Consider the following 25,015-nt stretch of genomic DNA (forward strand, 5'->3'; position numbering starts at 1 on the left):
TAGAGACAGAAGGCAAATTAGTGGTTGCCTAGGGCTTGGGGCAGATGAGGGAACTGGCTACTGACTGCTAATGGGTATGTAGACAGTTTCTTCTAGAGATGGTGAAAATGTTCTGGAATCAATCGTGGTGATATTCGCACAACTTTGACTACACTAAAAAACACTGAACTGTACATGTTAAATGTGTAGGTGGTATGGTGTGTGAATTATATCTCAATAAAACTGTTATAAAAAATAAAATAAGTAGACAATACTACAAAGAATCCTCCAAAGTTAAAAAATAAAATGAAGTGGGTGTGGAGGAAAGGGAGCAGGCACTGAAGTTGTTGAAGTACTTTCTAGAGAAATCCCCTCTCAGCCCTGGGCTCAAGGCTCTGCTCACCTGAGACGCCATCTTGATCAGAACTTCATCTTGCAGCCACTCCCCGGTGACAGCATTGTACCTGCAGAGACCAGAACCCACCCCAGGGCACAGTGTCCATTACCTGATCCTGTCACTCACTGGCTAAAGGCAAAAGACCTTTCTGGGCTCCCTGCTGCCCTCAGGGTCAAGTCCACTGTCTACCCACAGGCCCTCCCTGCTGACCTCCAGGGTTGGGTTTGCGGACACGCTCCCTCCCTCCCAGGCCCCCTGCCACACTGGCCTCCATTCCCTTCCTCAAAGCCAGGTGTTCCCTCTCCACCATGTCCCCCAGCACGTACTGCTGTGCTGTGGGTAGGCTTGTCCCCTATCTGGCTCCCCCACTGGACTGTAATCCCACAAAGACAAGCCACGTCTGTCTTGTTCACTACAGGGCTTGCTACTATGGAAGCTTAATAAGTACATGCTGGATGAACAACTGGAGAAATAAATATCCTTATATAACTGGTCTACATAATGAATGGCGTGTCCCAGGATGGGAGGTGGCAGTACCCTTGGTCTTGCCAGTGGAAGCCCAGCCCAGGAAGCTGGGTGTCTCCTAAAGACTGTCCCAGTGCAGGCAGGGGTGGAGGAGGGTCCTGCCTCTGAGTCCAGCCAGGAAAGGAGTTACTGGATACAAACCCAAGACAGAGAGGGATGGAGAGGGTTCCAGAACATTTCGGTCTCTCTTTTCCCAGGAATTCTCTCTCCCAGCGCAAATCTGCCCCTGGGCCTGGCTGGGCCTGAACAGATTTGCCTGTGAGAAAGCTCCTCAGCTCAGGAAATCTCTCAAATTTCAAACCTCCCCAGGGCTGAGGTGTTCTTAATTCTAACAGATGCCTCCCTGGCTCATCCTCAGTGGGGACAGACTCCAGAACCTCCCAGTTCATGAGAATAGCCTTCTCAGAGCCTGAAGTCTCTACGAGGAAAAACAAGCAGAGGCCTGGCAGGTAACCTGCCCCAGGCCGGGGTGGGGCGAGGAGGGCGGAGAGGAAAGTTCGCCAGAGCCACACACTTGCTGGCAACCAGCCATGGCAAGCACTGTACTCAATAAATAGTAGCAATCATTATGATTATTACTATGTCGAGGCCAAGGTAAAGGAATCATCTTGCTTCACTTCCAAAAGAGACTGAAAGCTGAGAGGTGCCCAGAAGTTGGGGAGGGTAGAGACTTGTGATATTGGAAGAAACTTTTTTGTCCTCACAGCCAGTCACGTTGTAAAGGACAGAGTTGCACCAAGTTCACTGAGCATTCACTGCATGCTGGGCACTTACATGGAACTCCTCTATCAACCTTTGCTCAGCCCTATGAGATCGGTACAAATATTGTGCCCACTTTCCAGATGGGGAAACTGAGGTTCAGAGAGATGAAATAAACTTCGAGAGCCAAGATTCAAACCCAGGTTGGTTTCAACTGAAACGTTGCTCTTAACCAGCCTGGGTACAATGCATATGAACAGGAAATCTGCCCCGATAAAGGGCCAGCTTGCAGCAGAGCTCTTTAAAAACCAGGAATGGAAGAGGAAGCCTCCAATTTAGAAATCTCTAGAGGTTCTGGCCATCAACGCCTGACCACTGTCTACCAGCAGCCAGGGCAAGTGAAGTCAACCACTTTGGTTAGGAAATAAATACACACACTTTGGCCTGGCCCATGGCTCCTGGCCCCCATGGAGCTCTGGGACACAGAGCCAGCCCAGCATGTGGGTCCTGCTTTCCCAGGGGCCTCCCTCTGTGGCCCAGTGTCCTCAGCCTGGAGGCCACCTGTCACCAACCAGCCACCACACTGCCCTTACAGGTAGGAAGGAATAGAGTCCACACCCTGGCCTGCAGGGGCCCCCACAATGCTAACCTCACTGTTTCTGCCTACCTAGCATCCACTCTCCCTTCTTCTGGGAACAGCACCCCAATTTTCCTTGGGGAGCCACCATCCTCCATTCTCAGAACATATGGACTGGGTAGAGCTGATCCCCCAGCACCTTCTGGCTTGTAGTATATAATCGAGACCTGGCCAATCAGAGCGAAGCTCCTGGTACAATGATTGGTTCAGTGATGAGCATATAACCAAAGTCAGGCCAATAAGATTCAAATATGGAATTTTTGTTTTAAAAAGTTTGAAAAAGAGGACACTTTTCCATTGGGTAGATAAAATATGGGGCCTCTAGGGGTCATCTGTGCTACTGATAAAAGAAAGTCCATCTGGGGTCAAAGCCAAAAGCATCCTTGGAGCATCTGGAACTAGCCATACCTGAAGCCCACACAGATGAGTTGATCATTCCTTTTTATGCTTAAGCCGCTGTGAATTGGGTTTCTTTCACTTGCATTTGAAACAGAGCCCTAACTAAATCAAAGACACTGGACTGAGAGTCAGAAAGTTAGTTTAACTATCTGAGTGACCTTGTTCAAACCTCTCTCTCCCCTGGGGCAATTGAGGGCACTGATAGGATTGACCTGAATAAGTCAGAACTGAGGGGTCTACAGAGGTCACAGGACACAGGGCAGGCTCCAGGGTGGATCCATGAGTCCTCTAAAATTATGAGGAAATTAGACATATGTGTGCAACTTTCTGAGATGGCCTTACCAAATTCTCAAAGAAGTCCCAAATGCTTTGACACAACTCCTACTTTAGGCTTTTTTTTTTTTTTTCACATGAACAAATACATACAGAGTGCTTACGCAGTGCCTGGCAGATGGAAGATTCAATAAATAAGGGCCTTCAGCAGCAGCATCACACTCATCTTTGTCACTATATTGGTGGCAGTGTTTTCTGGGTTTTGTTGTTTTTCATTCTTCCTGAAATCCCAAGAAAATGTTCTTCCCTCCCTCTACTTTTTCAAATAGGAAGTCTGGACCCTCTCGGCTCGATTTTGTGAATCTTCCTTGGGCCAAGGCACTGAAAAGCTGGTCTGCTCTCCCTTTGATAGCAATTGTAGGGGTCACATGTTGAGATGATGGAGCCACAAGATGAAAGTAGCCTGGATCCCTGAGCTGCCCTGAAGAGTTAACTCTCACTCAACTTCATATGAGCAAGAAATGCACTTTTGTTGCATTAAGCCCCAGGGTATTTGTTACTGCAGCATAACTCAGCCTAGCCTGTCAAATACACACCTTACAGGACCACTGTAAGGATTAAATGAGATAATGTACCATGTCTTAAGCACACATAAATACTCAAATATTGGCTGCTATTATTATTATATTCCCTTTTCCTTGATCCCAAGGCTATTTAAGCCTCACTGATTATAAGCAGTGCAGGACCTAATCCCCAAGGACTCCTTAAGGACTGAGGTTAAAAGCACCTGCAGACAAGGGGCTGACCTGTGACGTGTGGCACATTCCGTGGCAATGTCCTCCAAGTGGAACTCAGCCCAAGGGTCGGGCATGTGCTTGGCCTTCTCGATTGCATGCTTCCAGGCTTCCTGCAAAAGCAAAAGGGAGTGTTAGGTCCAGACCAGGGGCTTCTGGGACAGTGTAGACCAGCTCCTCCTGCCCTGTGATCTCCCAGGTGTCTACAACCTCTGGGGGAGGCAGACAGCATCAATCAGAGAGAAATACGCCCGTATTTCAGTCCGCAAGAGACCTCACACGGGCACAGCCTTCCCACGGCCAGAAACGACCTGCCTTAACTACAAAACTGAAGAAACATAATATATATAGAAAAACATACCACTTCACTGGTTATCATAAAGTTGAGGATGAAAATAAGGTATTATTCCCCTACCCACTCCCTTGTTCAGATTGGCAAGCATTTGAACAGCTGGTAATCACAAGCACTGAGCAGGATGTGGGCAAATGGGTGTTCTCACATACTGTCAGTGGGTATAAACCTCTTCTAAGGGCAATCTGGCCACGTACTAAAATGAAAAAAATGCCTTCCTTTATTTTGATCCAGCAATTCTACATCTAGGAATGGATCCTACAGCAAGACAAGCGTAAGTGTACAAGAGGCATTTTTGTGCAAAACTGCATTCAACCCAAATATCTCTTTGTGGAGGTTGGTTAATACATTTTGATCATCTCCATTAAAAATGCTAAACAGCCCTTCCAAGATTGCACTCATTCTGTGATGGGAATTCTGGACCCTATCAGGCCCAATGTCATCTTTTTAAAAATATTGTACAAATCATAAATAGACCCCATTTTACTGCGCTAAATGAAATTCACAGACAATGTAACTTTCCTAAACTCAAAGTATATCAAACCATGCAAAAGATACGTTGCCTTTACACTGAACAGAGTGCTAAGCTCTGGGCCCGGTTAGTTGTGAACAGATTCCCACAAGACGCTCCCAGGTCCTGTGGGGCGGGACAATTCCTTGTGCAGAAGCGCTCTGCCCATTTCAGGGTTCAGCATTGCTGCCCTTCACCCACTTGCTGCCTGAGGTGCCTTCCACTGCTGTGATGCTCAAAGCATCCCCCGAGACTTTCAAACCCTGTTGGGAACAGAGCTTTTCGGGTACTGAGAAAGATGACCAAGGCATATTATGAAGAGAACATGCTGATTCTCAACAGCTTCATTGTATGACCCTGTTTTTTGTTTTAAAAAGCTCATTTTATTGTTTTTATAATCCCAAGGTAGATTCTGTCTCTTTCCCCTCCAAACAAACACCCTGACATCCATACTGGGTAGCAATCGCCTCCTGATCTTTTCCTGAAGAGCTTGAACCTTCACCTGGGAGCCTTTAAAAATCAATGAGATTAAAACTCCCAGACCACAATCCTGAGCCACGGGGCTGGAAGATGGGCTGACACTGTCTGGACCTCACCTCTCGACAGCATCTCTCAGCCTCCAGGACCAGCTCTCAGGAGCTCTACCTCGGACTTGAGTCCAAACAGGACAGCCCCCCGTCCAGGCCGCATTGCCTGAGCCCCATCACCGGGATCCCACTCAGGGGAGACAAGGCAGAGGAGCTGAGCCTTCCGAGAAACACACACACACACACACACACACACACACACACACACAGCTTGCTGGGGCTTTCTAACCTCTGCAAAGTCTAAAACTGAAGCCTGTAATTTTTTCCTTCCTATTTGGAAGCTAATTCATGCTTAATGAAAACACTTGGGAAACACAGAAGACAAAGAAGATTAAAATCCGCCACACGCTGTCCACCCAGAGCAACTATCATCGATGCTTTAGGGACCAGTTCTTTTCCAGATTCTTTACGTGCACTTTTAAATAAAATTGGAATCACACTGCAAATATCATTCACAGACTTTCAGGAGAGTGGGTCAATGGGACTTGGTCCTTTATTTAGTGATCTTAATTTTTCCCCCCGATTCCAAATGTCTGATCTGTTTATTATAAAAAAAATACAAGCACTACAGAATTCGGAATTAGAAAGCCGACGTCCTTTCTAACCCCCATTCCTCTGAAAACCACAGCTGACAGTTGATATAGATATTCTGCAAGTTTTCTCCTATGCATTTGCCAAAACACACACGGATTTAAGAGCACTGGGACAGGACTGCACGTTCTGTTCTGCATCTTACTTTTCTCCACTTAATATGGGATCTTGGACCCAGTCTTTTCATGTCACACGCACAGATAGGCTGGGTTGACCTCATTTCCCTTCCTTCCATCATTGCAGGATATATAATTTTTTAAATGCACCTTAAGGTGTTTCTCAGACCTCAGGGGATGGCTATTTGGCTTCTCTCCAATGATTCCTAATATAAACAGTGCTGAAGGGAACATCCTCGTATCTAAATCTCTGTGCGCTTGTGCAACATCTCAGCAGGACATATTTCTTGGAAGTGTAACTGCTGGATTACATTTAAAATTTAGAAATTTGGAGTTCACCTCTAAAAAGATCCCCCTAGGTTACACTCCAAGAAACAGAGAACAGATCACTTAAATTTTCCGACACAAACATTCTATCATGAATTTACAAGTTAGCTGTAACAGATGTGTAATAACCCACTGGATGGGTTTATCACTATTGACTTAACCGTTCACCTGTGTTCTCCACAGCGAGACTTTGAGCTTGTCACCGATTTTTCCCTGTTATAAATAACCCGGCAGCAGACATGTTTACAAGTAAAACAGTCAGGATTTCTGGATTTCAAAAAAATGCCACAGTCCCCTCTTTAAACTTCAGCTGCTGTAAAAGGCGGCTGTCTGACCTCCCATCTGTCAAGGAGCCAGCAGAGTTCTGAACAATCAGCAGGCAGCCCTTCTGAACTGTGTCTGTACAGGTGTCCAGTCCTCTGTCTGAGATACACAGCTTTCTAACTGCACCTCCATCAGCCAGTAACTAAGCCGCTCCCTATGCCACCAAAGACAGGGCCCCTCATTCAATGAGTATTATCAACAGAAATTACCTCCCAGTTGGATGCTGTGGCATCAACCAAAAAAACAGTCAAGGAAAAAACTATTTCAGAATTAGAGGGTGTGTAATTTCACAGTGTCAAAATTACCTTTTTTTCCCAAAACCCAGAGAGGAATCAAGCCACGCCTTACTGGCAACAGGCAGGTTTAATGCAACTGACTTTTTTGCTTGTTGATTTGGGCAGGGGGTAGGTAATTGGGTTTATTTATTTAATTTTTTTAAATGGAGGCACTGGGGGTTGAACCCAGGACCTCATGCACGCTGAACATGTGCTCTACCGCTTGAGCTATCTTGAGCTATGCCACCCCTGCACAACCCTGTCCATGGGCAACTGACTTTTTTTTAAGCACAATATAAAAAGTCCTGTACGGAGATTCAGTTCCCTCAACTTTGCTCCTGGCCCACCGCTGACCAACTGTGGGAAACTCCATTTCCTTGCTTACAGAAGGCAGTGAAGAATGTTTTGATGACCAGTGGACTCTTTTCCTGTCCCTGTACCTGGATTAGAGATGCTCCCACTAGAAACAGTGGGTCACTGAGGCCACAGTGCTCATTACAGGGGAACAGCCTCCTCTGAGGAAATCACTGGCACTATTTCACCCATCAGGTTAGGAAGAGCTGGTACTGACGGAGGCCTGGGAAGTGAGTGCTCTCAGACACTGTGAGGACAGTGGAGGCAGGTACACCTTCGAGGGTCATCTGGTTATGCACGAGGATTTAGCCAGTGGTTATGAACCTTCTTCTCTGACTTCTAACCCAGCCATTCCAATCACCTACCCAGGTGTGCCCAGGTGAGCCAGCCCAAAGATGGTCAGTACTCATGCTATGTAACAGGCAAGCCCTGCAAACAACCTGTGCATCCACATGGGGATGATCTTGTACACTTGGCGGACTCATATGCAGCCATGAAAAAGATGAAGGTGCTGACACGGGCAATCTCTAAGACTTACTGTTTAGAGGGAAAAAGCAAGGTGCTGAACAATGCAAACAGTATAACACCATTTACTGTTGAGGAAACCCACAAATCAATACTACGGATTTCTAAGGATGTGTGTGTCTGCAGATACATGCATAAATGTACATTTATATATAAATGCATTTTAAAAGGTCTGAAAATTATATAGCACTGGTAATATAGCCAATATTTTATAATGACATAAATGGAGAGTATTATCTATAAAAATACTAAATCACTGTTAGACACTTGAAACTAATATAATACAGTAAATCAATTATACTTCAACATAAATGAATGAATAAATAAATAAACAAGTAAATAAAATTGAAAAGGTCTGAAAAGTAATTTACACCAAACTGACACCAGGGTTATCTCTGAGAACACAAGAGGATAAGAGGTTGATGAGGTGACTTCAGTTTCATCTACATTGTTTGCATTTTCTTTTAACTACAAGAATCTCTTCAGGCATTGCACATGGAAGTCAAAGTTCATAAACAAAGATCACTGAATTAGATGATGTTAAGGCCCTGCCAGCTCTAATAGTCTCTAGCTCTAATGATTCTAAAAGTCAGTTGTGTGGACTAATCACTCCTACTTAAAACAGGGGGCTCAGGGAGTTTCATAAAGAGGAAAACATAATTCTGGGAAGAGAACAGAAAGGTTTTGGCTCCTCAAAGCCTGAGAGTACAAAACAAACATAAATAAATAAAAATTTATTAAAAAATTATAATAGATTTCCTGGGATATTGCAGGACTGAGGCCAGATATGTGAGTAATGTGTTTGCAATCTCTTTGGCACATATGATGTTAACAGCTATTGTTGCTATGTTTATGTCACTACTATTTTTTTAATTGAAGTATAGTCAGTTACAATGTGTCAGTTTCTGGTGTACAGCACAATGTCCCAGTCATGCATATATATACATATATTTGTTTTCATATTCTTTTTCATTAAAAGTTATTTATGTCACTGTTCTCATTACCACTATAACAGCAGTTGAGGCCCCCAGATTGTACATGAGGAGGCACCCAGCAGCTCCCTGAAGCTTCCCTGTTGAAACACCAACTGCTACCTTCCCTACACGGATGTTATAAAACATGTTTTTCCCCAATCATCACTTCCACAGACTCTAAGAACTATAGTCCCAAGTCAGCCCTACTTGCCCCTCCTGACAACAGTAAAGGGCTTAAATGACACCCAAGGACAAATAAAAGAAGCAGGAAGAAGTGGGATGCACAGTCACCCCCGGGATGGCAAGAGGCCAACAGTGCTATGTGGCTACCCCACTCTGAGCCACACACATTTAGAGGTTTCATGCAGTTTCCATGGAACCCAGTGCAGAATGTAGCAGCAAAAACCTGGAAACTGTGTAAGGGTCCCACAAAAGGAAATATGTGAACTGGCACGGGGTGGGGAGTATAGCTCAGTGGTAGAGCACATGCTTGCATGCACGAGGTCCTGGGTTCAAGCCCCAGTGCCTCCATTAAGGGGAGGGGGAAAAAAAAACTGTAGCGCATCCATAGGATGGGCTCCCACCAGGCCATTAAAAAAATGATGGACTAGATCCACATTAACTGACATAGGATATGCTTGTTTGTTGAAGAAAAACTGGTTTATTAGACAGCAAAATCCTGTTACTGTAATAAAAAACCCATTTATTTAATTGTGTCTGTATTTATACTGAAATATACACTAAGATCTTAAAAGCAATTGTATCTGCACTTTGTTTTCTGCAAGGAACATGGATTACTTCTATAAGCAATAAAACAAATAACTGTAAAAGAGACAAAGCTAAAAATCCTCAAGAAATCTCTCTGTTGAAACCAGCAGCTGTAGCTGATCTCCTCTGACTGGTGAGATTCAGAGCCATGGCTAAAGGAGGCAGAAAGGGAATAATAACCAGCAAAGCAGTAACATTCCCCGGGATGACATAATGGCCTTGCCTCCTGGAAGCCCTTCCCCTGACAGCATCCTGGCCGGCACCTCACGGCAACCTTGCTAATGATGGACAGGCAGGTAGGATAGTTCCTCAGTCCACTGATGAGGTTCCCGAGGCTCAGAGAGTGAGGCAGTGACTTGCCTACAGACCTGCAGCAATCACGAAGTGGCAGACCCAGGACTCAAACCCAAGCCTGTCAGGCTGCAAGAATGTGGACCAAATAGGGAGTTACCATGCAACTCAGCAATTCTACTCCTAAGTACCTACCCAAGAGAAAGGAAAACATGTCCACACAAAGACTTGTACAGCATTAATCACAACAGCCAAAAGAGAAAAACCACCCAAATATGCATCAACTGATGAATGAATAAACAAAACTGGTATATCCATACAATGGAGTAATATTCGTCAACAGGGATAAGCCTTGAAAACATGATGCTCAGACACAAAAGGCCACATGCTGTATCATTCTATTCACATGAAATGTCTGGAAGAGGCAAATCCAGAGAGACTGAAAGCAGATTAGTGGTTGGAGGGTCTGGGTGGGATGGGATTCTAGGGAGTGATGGCTAAGAGGTATGGGGTTCCTTTTAGGATAATGAAAATGAGCTAAAATTGGTCATGGTGACGTGGATGTATAATTTTATGAATACACTAAAAGCCATTCAATTGTACATTTTAAGTGGGTAAATTGTGCGGTATGTGAATTATATTTCAATAGAGTTACTGAAAAACATTTACAAAATAAAATGAAAGCAGGGGGACCTCTGTTAACGAAGAGCCAGCACATTTCCACAAAGGATTTGAGCATCTCAGCCACATGCACCTGCTTCAAAAAGATTAAGTCCCTCCAGCCGGGCTCAAATCTCTTCAGCCTCCTCCTGCTTTCCAGACACCATCAGGTCACAAGGTGGCTTCCTGCCCAATGCCAGAAGCAATCTCTTTCTCCTTCATCTGCCCAGCAGGCTCTTATTTTGCTGGATGTCCAAAGCCTTCTGGACCCTGGACACCTAAGCTTCCTCTGCAATTCTGCATTCCCAGGGCAGTGGACAGAGCACCAAAATGGTCACCATCCCTGGGTGTGCAGTTTCCTGTGGCCAGTGGGCAGGGGCAAAGGCCCAAAGCTGCCAGGCTGGGGCCTCCTGGGGCTTGGGTGGGCAGGGATGTCTCTCTTCCCGGTGAGTCATCAGATGCTGGCTCCTCCATCTCAGTCTAGGGCAATCACTGTCCTTTGACCAAGCTGTTAGAGCAACCCTGGGTGGGTTGAAAGTTTGAGTTAATCACCAAAGTCTACCAAGAAGGGCATGGGAAGCAGGCATGCCCATGTATCATGGGGGCACCAATGCCAGTGCAACCTCTTTGAAGGGTAACTGGCAACGTTCAGCCAAGTTTTAAACCCACAGACATTTTACTCCAGCTGCTCCACCTCTGGGGATTTACCCGGCAGGCACACCCCCGCGTGGGTACCAGGACACATGTAGGCACAAAGATACTTATGGATGCTTTGTGGAAGCAAAAGACTGGAAACAACCTTCAAACCCATCCATGAGGGACTGGCTAAGTATATTATCATGCTGCCAGATAATGCCATGATATTTAGCCATCAGAAAAACAAAACAACAAAATAAGCAAGACAACATACTGCACTCATGAAAAGCATGAAGAGCCTAAGATCTCAGAGTCTCAGGTTTACCATCTGCCAACACACCAATCCTCACACTGTGTAGACTAAATGAGCTGCTATGAAGGCGGGAGGGTTTAGCTCAAATGGTAGAGTGCATGCTTAGCATGCACAAGGTTCTGGGTTCAATCCCCAGTACCTCCTCCAAGAATAAATAAATAAATTTAATTACCCCCCAAAACAAACAAACAAAACAAACAAAAAGAAAAATGACATGAAGGAACTTATTTACGAAACAGACTCAGACATAAATGAGTTGATATGAGTAAAGCATGCAATGTAGGGCCTGCCTGACCCACGGTGCCAGTTACATAAGTCCTAGCTGATGTCAGCTCCTACATGCCCATATGGGAAGGCAGCCAGAGGAGTGCAAAACTGGTAAATTAACATTTCTGCAAAAAAGAAAAGGAGGAGACTCATACATATACGTATGCGTATGTTCCCAAAGGACATTTCTGGAAAGACATCCCCCAGGGAAACAGGGATCAGAGGGGAGGCTTACATTTCACTGTTTACCATTTGTACAGGTTGAATTCTGTTTACCATATCTATTCACATATTATAAAATACATATATTCTGAAGTTTGCTTAGATAATATGTATAGGAGATAATATGTATAGGATGTATTGCAGCACTCTTTGTAATAGGAAAGAACCCAAGTGCCCCCCAAGAGGGGGACTGGATAATAGATCCACGTACATCATGTGATAAAATACAACTATATATGTGCTGATGTGGGATGATCCCAAAGATATTTCCAAACCAGCAAAACAACTCTTTTAAATGAAGTGTTCAACTTTATTAAAAAATTGAAACCATATATTTGCTACATGTGCTTATTCTAGAAAACATAGAAATGACAGAGAAGTAGTAAAGGAATGGTCCTATTCAAAGACACACTCTGTAGGCGTGTTGATGTACTTCCTTCTAGGCTTGTCTTGTGCGTGTGTGCATGCGTGTGTGCATGCATGCATGTGTGTGTACAGAGCTATAATCACGCTCTATATTCCTGCTCTTTAAATTTATCCAGAGTGGAAGCACTTTCCCACATTATGATAAACTCTGTAAACATCCTTTGTTTGGCTGCCTGATACTCTATCCAGGGGGAGGCCCCCTGAACGATTTGGTCATCATCCCCCAGGAACTTAGACAAAACGCCCTGGCTGTGACAGTGACAAACTCAACAGTGCACAATACACAGCCAGTACCTGCCAGGGCTGCACTGCCTTGGAGGAAGGCCAGGTGGTCATCTTGGTTAAACAACCCAGGTTGCCGGGTCAACAGTAAATGAAAAGACACGTTAGGTTTATTGAGTGCCAGGGAGAGTGAGATTCGGAGAACTGAGCTGCCGTCTCCCTCTGAAGTCACCACGGGAACAAGAGCCCCACAAAGCCTGCCTTCAACTGCCCAGGACGGTGGGCAACCAGGAGCTACAGCTCATCCTTAAATGGCCAGTCCCTGACGTATAGTCCCCCAAGTACGGGGAATGGGAGTGCAATGGGACACAGCCTAGCCTTGTGGGCAGGGGCTGACTCACAAACAGAACGGCTTTAGAGAATGACAGATGCACAGAAAGGGCTGCTACTACGAGCCGCAGGGGATGCAAACGAGATAGCCAGGGCAGGGCGTCTAGGGATTAGGGAACCCAAACGAGCATTTTAACAGACCCAGACATCAGCTGAAAGAGGTTTCAGGCAGAGGCGTGAAAAGTGAAGACTGTTCCAGGAGCAGGGAGAGGTGCGGGTTGAACAGAGCCCTGCAGGGACCCTGGGGACCACGAGCTCCCGTCCTCAGCGTCCTGTCCTGCACAAGGGCTGAGTTTTAAGGATGGCCAATTACCGACCTGTTTGTTTGGGGAACGGGTGGTTACCTGGCTGTGTTGCTTTATTTTCCTTCTTCTAAAAACATCTTTCTGTGCACACAAGTAAAACATACATGTAGTTTTAAAAGTCCCAAGTGTTTAAAAATATATACAATGTAGATAATCAAAGTCCCCCTTAAGGGAACCCTCTCCCCTAGAGAGAATCACCATTTACTGTTGGATTCGAACTCCTTTTTTTTTCCTTGTTAGTAACTTTTTAAACTTATATTTTTACTGACTTTTAACATTATGTTTCTGCTATTCAAATGCTAATACATGTGTACTTATGTTTTTTGATACAAGTGGGATCATGTTGTATTTCAACTTGCTTTTTTACTTAACAGCATATAAAAATAAAAATAGTTAACATTTTTTTGTCCTTATTATGGACCAGCACCGTCCCAAGAGCTTTTCATGGATTTTGTCCCCCTCTCCCCCGAAAAAACATGTGTGTATCTTGGCACTGTTTTCAAGTCAAATCACACAGAATCAGCATCTTGGTTTTAATGTGAACACAGCATTCTGTTAGGACCACGGCCTATAATTAAACAGGCCCCTCTTCACGGAACATTTGAGCTGCTTCCATTATTTTCTTTATTACAAACAATACTGCAAAGTACATCTTTCACTCTGTAAATCTGAACACTTGCACAAATATTTCTGTACTGGCTCCCAACTGAGGGCAATACCCCCTCTCAAGCGGGCTTTGCAAATATTTGGTGGGGAGCATTTTGGGTTGTCATAATGAATTTTGGGGGAGATGTGACATTTAGTGAGCAGGGGTCAGACATGCTGAATGTCCTACAATGTAAGGGACAGACTCACTCAATAAAGAATTGTCCCCACTTGAAACTAGTATCATATTATACGTTAACTACAACTCTGAGGTATAAATATTTTTCACTTTAATAACTATTGTCAAGTGGCCCACAGTGGTTTATGTTTTACGTAAAAACTGTCTACCTGTCGTTTAGCGAGATAGCACCTTCAGTGAGGTGAGTTCAGCATTTATCCATCCCCGCAGTGATTCTAAATGAAAACACCTACTGTGTGCACGGCATGGCTCTAGGCACTGGGGATGTGAACAGGCCCCAGAATCCTGCCTTCATGAAGCTCACATCCTAAAGCCAGACCTATGGACAAACCTCCCTTCTCTGCATCACTTCGTCTGTGTTTCCTTTAAGGGATTTGCCACACTGCGTTTTGTGGTCAGAGACTATGTCCATCCCTGTCTGAGAGCCTTTAGCTCCTGGGCCCACTCAATGTTTGCCAAAAAGCCCAGACTGGGCTCACAGTTCCTGTGAACAGGCAGCTGTGGGTGGAGCCCTTCTGAGGAGTCTGCCCCACTAGGAGGACACAGGATCCTCCTTCCCTGGAAGCAGCCCCTCCCCTGTGACCCACCCACCCTGTTCCCTGGCCAGAGGTGACTGGATCAGAGACAGAGGATGTCTGACTCAGTCTGGGCCAATCAGATTTCCTCCTCCCGCAGCTGGGATGGAGAGGGTCAAATTGGTCCTTGCACATGGCTCCATCTGCAACGAGGGGATCCTGAGGCTGTGAGGGTTCATTTTCACCCTGTGTAGGCTGAGGGGCAGAGAAGAACAAAGAACAGACAAAGAGAGACTGAGGGACGAGACAGAGGGAGGCAGTCCTGTGGCCTTACAGCTTCCTGGATGTGTTCCCTGAAAGCCAGACATCACTTCTGCCCCTGAGTCCCAAGAAACACTTCTGGACTGTCAGAATAAATGCCTCTTCGGTTTTTTTTTGTTTTTTGTTTTTTGTTTTTTTTTTACGGTGAGCAGGTGTGAGCTGTTGTCTGTTTCACAAGCCCTGATCCCTCCAGCCCCTTCTGGCACCTGGATTTCCTCACACGCGGTACGCGAGGCTGCAGGGACCACTGTTTCCTCGAGCTTTCCTGACTCACATGAACAGACAGGAGTGCCAGGCTGCTCTCCCCAGCTTCCCATGCTGCCTTCCACAGGCCTGAACGTTCCAGAAGCTGCCTTAGGACAGGAAAGCAGGGCAAGCCACAACCTGACCCTTCAGGGCCCCCCCATCCTCAGAGGGGACCTACAGGCCTATTTCTGGTGCTGTCTGCCCCAGAGACACTGAAGCTAGAACTCTGGCCTGAAAGGAAAAAACAGCGAACCGTCCAAGAACTAGAATTATTAGTTTTCTAAAAACAGATTAATTCTTCAGCTAGAGAAGAATGATTTCAATTTCAAATCCAAAGTGATTAAGAGGCGTTTTACTCACAAAACGAACAGATACTGTTTGTGAGGATGAAATTAAATACGGATTAACAGCATTGCATTTTTAATTTTTTTCACCATCAGTCGGCATACAGAAGTCCAATAACGTTCACCTTTCTCTCTCCCCTCTGCACCAGCTTTGCCATGGTATGAACACAAATCCCTACCAAAATAATTACCCTTGTCCTCAATCCAGAAGGATGCCCAAACCTGAGCAGGGGCTCTTTTGACCAAAATCAACATGAAAAACTACATTTTACAACATGGCGCGGGACCCACAGACACACACATGCAGTGAAACAAAAATGCTTAACAACTGGTACACCGTGAGAGCCTGGTCATTAACAGCCAATTTGGTCACCATATGTAAGTGTGTGACCACGTGGACATGCGTCCCCCAAGTAAGATCTTTACAATTTGCAGTGCTCTCTGTTATTTTTTCCCCTCCCTCTCTCCCTTTCCAGTATTTTCTAGGCTATTCTGTTCTGTTCCAGGTCTTAAATATTGGTCAAGGTTTCCTTCTACACAGTGGGGGGAGGGTTCCCGAACAGCTATTTGCAAAACACTGTTCCAAAGTAATGAAACTTGTATTAAACCAACAATACCCTCCCAGCTTAACAGGCATAAACTAGATGGAGAATTTATAGCAGTGGCCAGGGTTAGGAAACACAGGGAAGACCTCAAGCAGCAAGCACAAGGCTCCACCAGCTGCGGCAGGTGAGCAGGGCCGAGGGTGGGGGATGGGGGGATGGGGGCTGGGGGTGGAGGGGATGGAGGGCGGGGGTGGGAGGGCCCGGCGGGCCACTTACCTTAAAATGGAAGGAACCTGCCGGGGACCCGCTGGATCCATAGGGCTCACTTTTCCTTAGGTTGCTGTGGTGGTTATTAACCTTGGAATTGACATTGTGGTGTGCCCTGGGGTCATCAGTGATGGGGCAGATGAAGTAACCTTCCTCGTCGTCGCTGTCTGCGCCCGAATCACCGTCGTGGGCAGCCCGGGAGGTGGGGCCACCATCCACGCCTTCCAGGCGGAAGATGAGGTCTTCGTCTGCCATGTTCCCGGGGCGCCCGTCTTACCCAAGGGCCGGGCAGCACAGCCAGAGTTACCGGGCAAACGCAGCGGCGAGGGTCCTGCAAGGGAAGCAAGAGGGTGGGTGCTGGGGCCCAGGGCCGGGGAGCTTGCTGGGCACCTCGCCCCGAGTGCCACTGGTGACAAAAAGAGCCGCCACCTCAGAGGTGAAACTCCAGCTACCAGACACTTGGCAGGCAGCATTCAGGAACATTTCCAATGTACCAACCCCTCCACCCAGGAATTCCACTTGGAAGAATTCAGCGCTTGAAACAGGAGATAAATGCTTAAACCAGGAGACTGATCTTTTTCAGAACATAAATTAGGTAAAATCATGTCTCTGCTTAACACCCTCCAGGAGCTTCTCTTCACATTCTTAACACAATCCAAACACCTTTTAAGGCTACAAGGCCCGCCTCGGTCTGGCCCCTGTCCACCTCTCCTCCGGCCTTGGTGGCTGTTCAGGCCCCTGGGCTCTCTTTCTGTTCTGTGAACATGGGGCGCCTATTCCCACCCCAGGGCCTTTGTACTTGCTGTTCCCTATGCCTGGAACAACCTTCCCCATTGCCCAACAATGGGTCTTTCTCATCATTTGGATCTCAGCTCAAACATCACCTCTCTAGAGATATCTTCTCTGACTCCTCAATTCAAAGAACCCCTCTCAAACGCACACCCAGTTCACTCCCTAGCACATCAGCCTGTTTTATTTTCTTCATGGAGATTTTCTCAAACAGAAAGCATATTGTCTGTAGCCCCAGTGTCTTAAAGAGTGCCTGGCACAGAGTGGGCACTCAATACACATCCCTGGAATGTATGAGGGGCCAGAAGAGCATTCTCAGCAGCACTGTCAGTTAAAGGAGGGTTAAGCGCCCACAGTGCCCATCAATGGAGGCCTGTTATATAAACGTTTTCCTGTACCATGAAATACTATGTGACTGTTATTAAAAAAGACAAAGACATGCAAAGATAGTCAAGAAACAGTTCAGCAAGGCTGTAGGGTACAAAAATCAGTAGTATTTCTATACACAAGCAAGGAAAAATTTTTAAAATGAAACCAAGAAAACAATTCCATCTATAATAGCATCAAAAAGAATAAAATATTTGGTTAACAAAAATGCATGACTTGCACATTGAAAAACAAACTATGTCAAAAGAAATTTAAAAAGACCTAAATAAGTGAAAAGATATCCTATGTTCACACACCAGAAGACTGAACACAGTTAGGATGGTAGTACTCCCCAAACTGATCTTCAAATTCAACCCAGTCATTATCAAAATTCCAGTGGCTTCATTGAAGAAATGACCAAACTGGTCCCAAAGTTCATATGTAAATTCGAGGCACCCAAAATAGCCAAAAGAACTTTACAAAAAAGAAGGACAAAGTTGGAGGAGTCACACTTCCTGAATTCAAAACTTACTACAAAGCTCCAGTAATCAAGACAGTTGGCATGAGGACAGACACAGGGATCAATGGAAAAGACCTGAGAGTCCAGGAATGAACCCTTACATTGATAGCTGATTTTTGATAAGGGAACCAAGACAATTCAATGGGGAAAGAATAATCTTTTCAACAAATGATGCCAGGACAAGTGAATGTACATATGCAAAAAAATGAAGGTGAACCCCTTCAAAGGCTTAACTATAAGCGCTAAAACTCTAACACTCTCAGAATAAAATAGAGGCGAAAATCTTTGTGACGCTGAATTAGGCAAAGCCTTAGCTAGGACACCAAAGCACAAGCAACCAAAGAATAGACTGAACATCATCAAAATTAAAAACTTTTGTGCTTCAAAGGGCACCACCGAGAGAGTAGAGAGACAGCCCACAGAAAGGGAGAAAATGTTTGCAAATCCTATGTCTGATAAGGGACTATGTAAGGACCCATGCTGCTTAACAATGAAAAGACAACCCAAATTTTAATATGGGCAAAGGATTTGAATAGACATTTCTCTAAAGATATGCACATGGCCAATAAACACATGAAAGATGCTCAACATCAGTAGCCATTAGGGAGTTACAAATCAAAGCCACATCCACTAGGATGGATGTAATTTTAAAAATGGAAAATGACAAGTGTGGGTGAGGATGTGGAGAAACTGAAACCCTCACACACTGTCAGTGGGAATGTAAAATGGTGCAGTCGCTTTGGAAAACAGCCTGGTAGTTTCTCCAAAAGTTAAACATAGAATTATCATAGGATCCAGCAACTGTATTTCTAGGTGTATATCCAAAAGAAATGAAAACATGTCCACAGCAAAAACTTGTGACTTACATTCATAGTAGTATGATTCATAATAGCCAAATGGGGAAACAACCCAAATATCCATTAACCGATGAATGGATAAGCAAAATGTGGTTTAGCCATACAATGGAATGCTGTTCAGTCAAAAAAGGGAATGAAGTACTGATGCTAAGTGAGCGAAGACAGCCATCAACAATGGAGGCAAGCATATACAATGCAGAAAAGACAACAGAGAAGAGACAGTCTCTTCAATAAATGGTTCTGGGGAAAACTGGACAGCTACATGTAAAAGAATGAAATCAGAACATTCTCTAACACTGTATACAAAAATAAACTCAAAATGTATTAAAGACCTAAATGCAAGACCAGATACTATAAAACTCCTAAAAGAAAACATAGGCAGAACAGTCTGTAACATAAATCGCAGCAGTACTTTTTGATCTGTCCCTGGGATAATGGAAATAAAAGCAAAAACAAGCAAATGGGACCTAGTCAAACTTAAAAGCTCTTGCACAGCACAGGAAACCATCAACAAAATGAAAAGACAACCTACGGAATGGGAGAAAATACTTGCAAATGATGAGACAGATAGGGATTAATTTCCAAAATATACAAACAGCTCATACAGCTTAATATCAAAAAAGCAAACAACCCAATCAAAAAATGGGCAGAAGACCTAAACAGACATCAATCCAAAGAAGACATACAGATGGCCAACAGGCATATGAAAAGATGCTCAATCTCGCTAATTATTAGAGAAATGAAAATCAAAACTAGAATGAGGTATCACTTCACACGGGTCAAAATGGCCGTCATTGAAAAGTCTACAAATGATAAATGCTGGAGAGGGTATGGAGAAGAAGAAACCCTTGTACACTGTTGGTGAGGATGTAAATTGGTGCAGTCGTTATGGAAAACAGTATGGAAGTTCCTTAAAAAGCTAAAAATAGTCTTATCATGTGATCCAGCAATCCCACACCTGGGCATATATCTAGAGAAAATTCTAACTTGAAAAGATACATGCACCCCAATGTTCAGAGCAGCACTATTTACAATAGCCAAAGCATGGAAGTAACCTAAATGTCCACTGACAGATGACTAAATAAAGAAGGTGTGGTATATATACACAATGGAATATTACTCAGCCATAAAAAAGAATGAAATAATGCCATTTGCAGCAACATGAATGGACACAGAAATTATCATAGTAAGTGAAGTAAGTCAGACAGAGAAAGACAAATATTACGATACCACTTATATGTGGAATCTGAAAAAAAAATGATACAAATGAACTTACCTACAAATTGGAAATAGACTCACAGGCATAGAAAATAAACTATGGTTACCAAAGGGGAAAGGGTGGGGAGGGAGGGGTAAATTAGGAGTTTGAGATTAACATATACACACTACTATATATAAAATAGATAAACAACAAGGACCTATTGTATAGCACAGGGAACTATAGTATCTTGTAATAACCTATAATGGAAAAAAATCTGAAAAAGCATATATATAGTATATGTACAACTCAATCACTTTGCTGTACACTTGAAATGAATACAACATTGTAAATCAACTATACTTCAATACAAATTTTTAGAAAAGAAGAGAGTCACAGAAGACCATATACTGAATAATTCTATTTATATGAAATATCCAAAGAGGGCAAATCTGTAAGAGAGTACATAAGTGATTGCCTAGGGATGGTGAAGGGGACAGCTGGGGAGAAATGGGGGAACAACTGCCAAAGGCTTTCTTTTGAACTGATGAAAATATTCTAAAACCAACTGTGGTGTTGGTTGTATGACACTGTGAATATACTAAAAAGCAGTTAATTTGACACTTTAAATAGGTGGATTGGTAGGTTTGTGAATTCTATTTCAAAAAAGCTAAAGCTTTTTTTTTTTTAAAGACAAGAAAAACGGTTAAGTTTTAAAAGCAAGTTGCGGAAGAGCAGTTACATGATGGTGATCCTATTTGTGCTAAAGAAAAGGTACATTTGTAGATGCATTAAAACTTCCCTGAAGGACACACAAGATGGGCAGTGGGACTGGGAGCTGGAGGCAGAGGGAAGTTTTTAACATTTTTGTACACTTCTTTACTGTTTTAACTTTTTACAAAGCTGGGTTGCTTTCAGTATAAAACAATAAGTGAAAAAAATTAGAAAATGTTTTAGATCAAGGCAGTAATTAACAGCTCTTTCCATCAGCAGGCAGTCTCCAGCACATTGTCTTGACCGTTATCACGATGGGAAATACATTTACACCCTAACACAGTGCACACCTACAAAATCTAAGTTACTTCGTACCACGCACTCTGCTATTTTCTATCCTACTTGTTTTTCTTTCTTTTTATTCTTTATCCTTAATGCACCACCCACACTGACTTCTCAGTTCAGTTTGAAAACTGCTATTCTGAGTTTCAACTGAGTTTGTTTCTGACCCCCTGGGCAAGACACAGTCACTGCCTGGATCCCAGGCCTGAGCCACCTGATCCTGCTTGTCACCAAAATCTTCCCCGGGTCCTGTGCCCACTTCTCCCCACTCTTGGCTGCTCCCAGCCCTAACGCCTACTCTGCCCTGGTCAGCCCTTGGCCAGAATCCCTGCTGACCAAGAGACGTGCTTGCCTGGAGCTGCCAGCAGCCCAGCCTGGTCGCTGGGCCTCTGGGGGCCGGGCTGGTGCCCGCGGAGGGGCCAGAACCACAGCTTCAGCTGCACACCTCTAGGCAGGGTAGCCCAGCAGTGAAGAGCCCGCATTCAGGAGCCAGGCTGCCAAGGGTGCACATCCCAGCTGTGCTGCTGGTGGCCTCGATGCCGTCATCTAGCCAACTCCCCCATTTGTCAGGGGAGCCGAGTGGGAAAGTGGCCTGAGGTTCCACAGCTAGTTCATAGGGGAATTATGATCAGAATCCCGGCCCGTGGCCACATTCCCCCCCACACCTGACACTTTCCCCGGGCCTGGGAAACAACAGGAGCAGCTGTGACCCTGCCTGGCATAGTGCCTTGTACTCGGCAGGCACCTGGTAAGTATTCCAGAACTGAGTGAGTGGGATCTGTTTCATGGGTTTTCAGTTGCCATAAATTTGCTCTTCAGGCAGCTGTGGCAGCGTCCCCCAACAGTTGTTCTCTCTTTGTTAATAACAGAACCACTGCTTTTAGCTAAGCATGTGGCCACACAGAATAAGGTCTACATTTCCCAGATTCCTTGCAATTAGGTATGACTATGTAACAAAGTTCTGGCCAAGGGGATGTGAGCAGAAGTGTTGTATGCATCTTCAGGAAGGGTTTTTTTAAAGGGAGAGGGTACAACTTTCTGCTCTCTCTCTCCTTCCTGCTGGCTGGAATGCAGGTGTGATGGCTAGAGCTCAAGCAGCTAAATTTATCCATGAGGAGGAAGCCATGTACTGAAGATGGCAGAGCCATGAAACAGGGAGCCTGGGGCAGCATAATCTCAGTATCATGGGGCAGCATAATAGGCCTGGACTCACAATATTCAGTTTTCTATCTAAACTTTTATACTGTACTATACATTTTTTCCTTATCCTTGCTCATTCTGTCTGGTCCAGTAACCCCTTCTCTCCTATGCTATCAAAAGTCACATCATATTTCTTACAACAAGTTGATGCCTGGGCAGGGTCAGCCTGAGAAAACTGGTCTCAATCCAGAGCCCTAACTTGGTAGCTGCTTCCACATCTGCCCTTGGAGACTGGACCCCAGGAGGATGCTAGATTCCCCAGACAGGCAAGGACCCCTCATTGGCCCATAACTCAGCCCCATGATGCCTATTCCAGCACCAGCCAGGGCATCCAGCCTCCTAGGCAACTCCAACTAACCTGAACTTTGCTCAGCCCACAAAGGGGTCTGCTCCTGTGAGCAGAGAACCTGAGACCAGGTGCAGGACCCTAGTTCCCAGGACATCGAGATTCCCCAGAAGTTTTCCTCTGCCCTCACTCAGACATCCACGTCTTCCCCTCCCAGTCCCTACATATCCTGGGAAAATATTTTTATGGACAGGCAGCTGCACCGAGTTCAAGCCCCAGCTCTGCCACTTAACTAGCCATGTGGCTATACCTCTTGGCCTTGGGTTCCTCACTATAATCTGGATGCAGTTGTACCCACCCCATTAATTTGACACTGTTAGCACAGGGTAGACACTAAGACACAGTAGCTATAATCACCATCATCATTTTTACTATCATCAGTAAAGGGGGCTGAGCTCCGGCCGGGCTGGTGACCTGGATGCCGGGTTAGCAGCCAAGCCAAGCATCTTCAGGAGGCCTCAGGGGACAGGCTATCTTAGGCGCTGGCCACCGAACCACTGCTTTCACTGGGTCTTGCTGTAAAGGGCTTCTCTGGCAGCCGCTGGGGCAGGAAATGATGTTTGCAATGCCTAGGTCAAGGCCTGCGGGCCAAGCCACAGTGACCACTGGTCCTCCTTGGGGCTCCCCTCACCCCTAGGAGCTGCCTTCCTGCTGAAGAAATGAGCTGGAATTTCCCGCTTGCCACTCAGGCAGCACCCCAGTCAGCATGGGATGCACTGAGCCACCAGTGCACACGCTAGTATGTGCCCAGCACGGCAGAATCCACCAGTCTTCAACTGCAACCACAGTGGATAGGGTGACTTAGGGGCCACCTTGTGTCACGCACCTGCCTCTGTTTGAGGAGCTGCCTCTCCCACACTCTCAGGTCATGTGTTTGGGCTGGGGATCCATCTCTAGGTAATGGGGTATGTTACGTGATCCTGTTAAGCCAATCACACTGGCCACAGTGACTGACTCAGAGACGGGCCTGTGACTCAAGTCAAACCATTATGGCCCCATTCCAGGTAAGCCTGGGGCTTCAGCTTGAGCAACGGGAAGAGAAAAATCAATCCCTTTCTGCAGCATCTGAATCTGAGACAGGGGCTGAGGCCACCAGGGAACAAAGCTGACGTTTGGTGAAGAGCAGAACAAGAGATGAAGACAAAATGAATAGTGAGGACACCATTTGAGACCCTGAATCCAAATGCGTCTGAAGCCAAAGTGCCCACCTAGATTTCTGAATTATAGGATACAATAAACCCTTGCCTTTTGGAGGAGGGGGGCTGACTTGGCTGGTTACACATAGGTATTATGTCACCTGCAATATAAAAAGTCCAAAACCCAGCCAGGACTTAGGGCCACTGTTTGTTATTTCTATATAATCAAAAAAAAAAAAAAAAAAACTTTATTAAAACACAGGGTTAAAAATAACCCACACAGGTCGGGTGCTGCTCAACTCCTGTGAACAACCTTTGCAACGGTACATGGGCAGCCCTGGCTCCCGCCCTGGAGGTGAGAACCACTCCCAATTATTCTAAATGTTACTCCTGGCAGATATCACCACTTCTCTAAGTAATATGCTTTCTCTGCTACTTCTTAATTTATCTATTTCGGTCCTGATCTATTGATTTCCTCATGTGATAAATGCGACTGTGGCTTCCCTTCCCCTCCCCACTCCTCCACCCCCAGACTGGTAGGTCTTTTCCTGTTTCTTTAAGATACCATGCCAAGAACCCTCTGTCTTATTTCACCAGACAGAAGGAGCTATGGGTTTCTCAGGACTTCGTCTCACCTAAGAGGGAAGGAAAGAGATGGCTTTTGTGCTGCAAATAAGTGATAAGAAAGCAGAAGAGAGCTTTGCTCTGCAAAAATGCATAATTTTTACTGAAATAAGACAGACAAATAACACATGTGGACATTTTACTGTGTCCCAGGCACCAAGCTAAGCACTTAGTGTGGACTCTCTCTTCTGGCAATGACAGGAGCTGCCAGGGAGAGGAGCGGCCGCCCACCTCCGATAGGGCCACCTTGGGGAGGGAAACTGAGCAGAGCCAGGCTGCCCTTGGCTGCACCTGGCTTGTTCTAAGGATGTCCTGAGCTCTAGCTTGAGTCCTCAGCTTCCTTCAAACAAGAAACAGAAACATATCTGCACTCCCATGGTCACTGCAGCATCATTCACAATAACCAAGGTGTGGAAACAACCTAAATGTCTGATAGATGAATGGAAAAAGGAAATGTGGTGTATATATACAATGGAATATTATTTAGCCTTAAAAAGGAAATCCTGTCATTTGCAACAACATGGATGAACCTGGAGGACATTATGGTATGTGACATAAGCCAGACACAGAAAGACAAATCTTCTATGATCTCGCTTATAAGTGGAATCTAAAAAAGTCAAACTCATAGAAGCAGAGAGTAGAATGGTGGTTGCCAGGGGCTGGGAGGTGGAAGAAGTGGGGAGATAATGGTCAAACGGTACA

General features: G+C 45.1%; 1 protein-coding gene across 4 annotated transcripts in view; it reads right to left on the reverse strand.

The window, feature by feature from the left end:
- EEF2K (eukaryotic elongation factor 2 kinase) overlaps positions 1-25,015 on the reverse strand; it is a 59,839-nt gene that overhangs the window by 27,426 nt on the left and 7,398 nt on the right. For all 4 annotated transcript variants that reach the window (XM_032460887.1, XM_032460886.1, XM_032460889.1 and 1 more), the window contains exons 2-4: positions 16,231-16,552; positions 3,716-3,816; positions 383-443 (exon numbers count right to left, since the gene is read on the reverse strand). In XM_032460887.1, coding sequence (XP_032316778.1) covers positions 383-443; positions 3,716-3,816; positions 16,231-16,476 — 408 coding nt within the window. In that variant the 5' untranslated portion in view covers positions 16,477-16,552. The remainder of the gene's footprint in view (positions 1-382; positions 444-3,715; positions 3,817-16,230; positions 16,553-25,015) is intronic.

This window comes from Camelus ferus, chromosome 18 (genome assembly GCF_009834535.1).
Source record: "Camelus ferus isolate YT-003-E chromosome 18, BCGSAC_Cfer_1.0, whole genome shotgun sequence".
NCBI classification, from domain to species: domain Eukaryota; kingdom Metazoa; phylum Chordata; class Mammalia; order Artiodactyla; family Camelidae; genus Camelus; species Camelus ferus.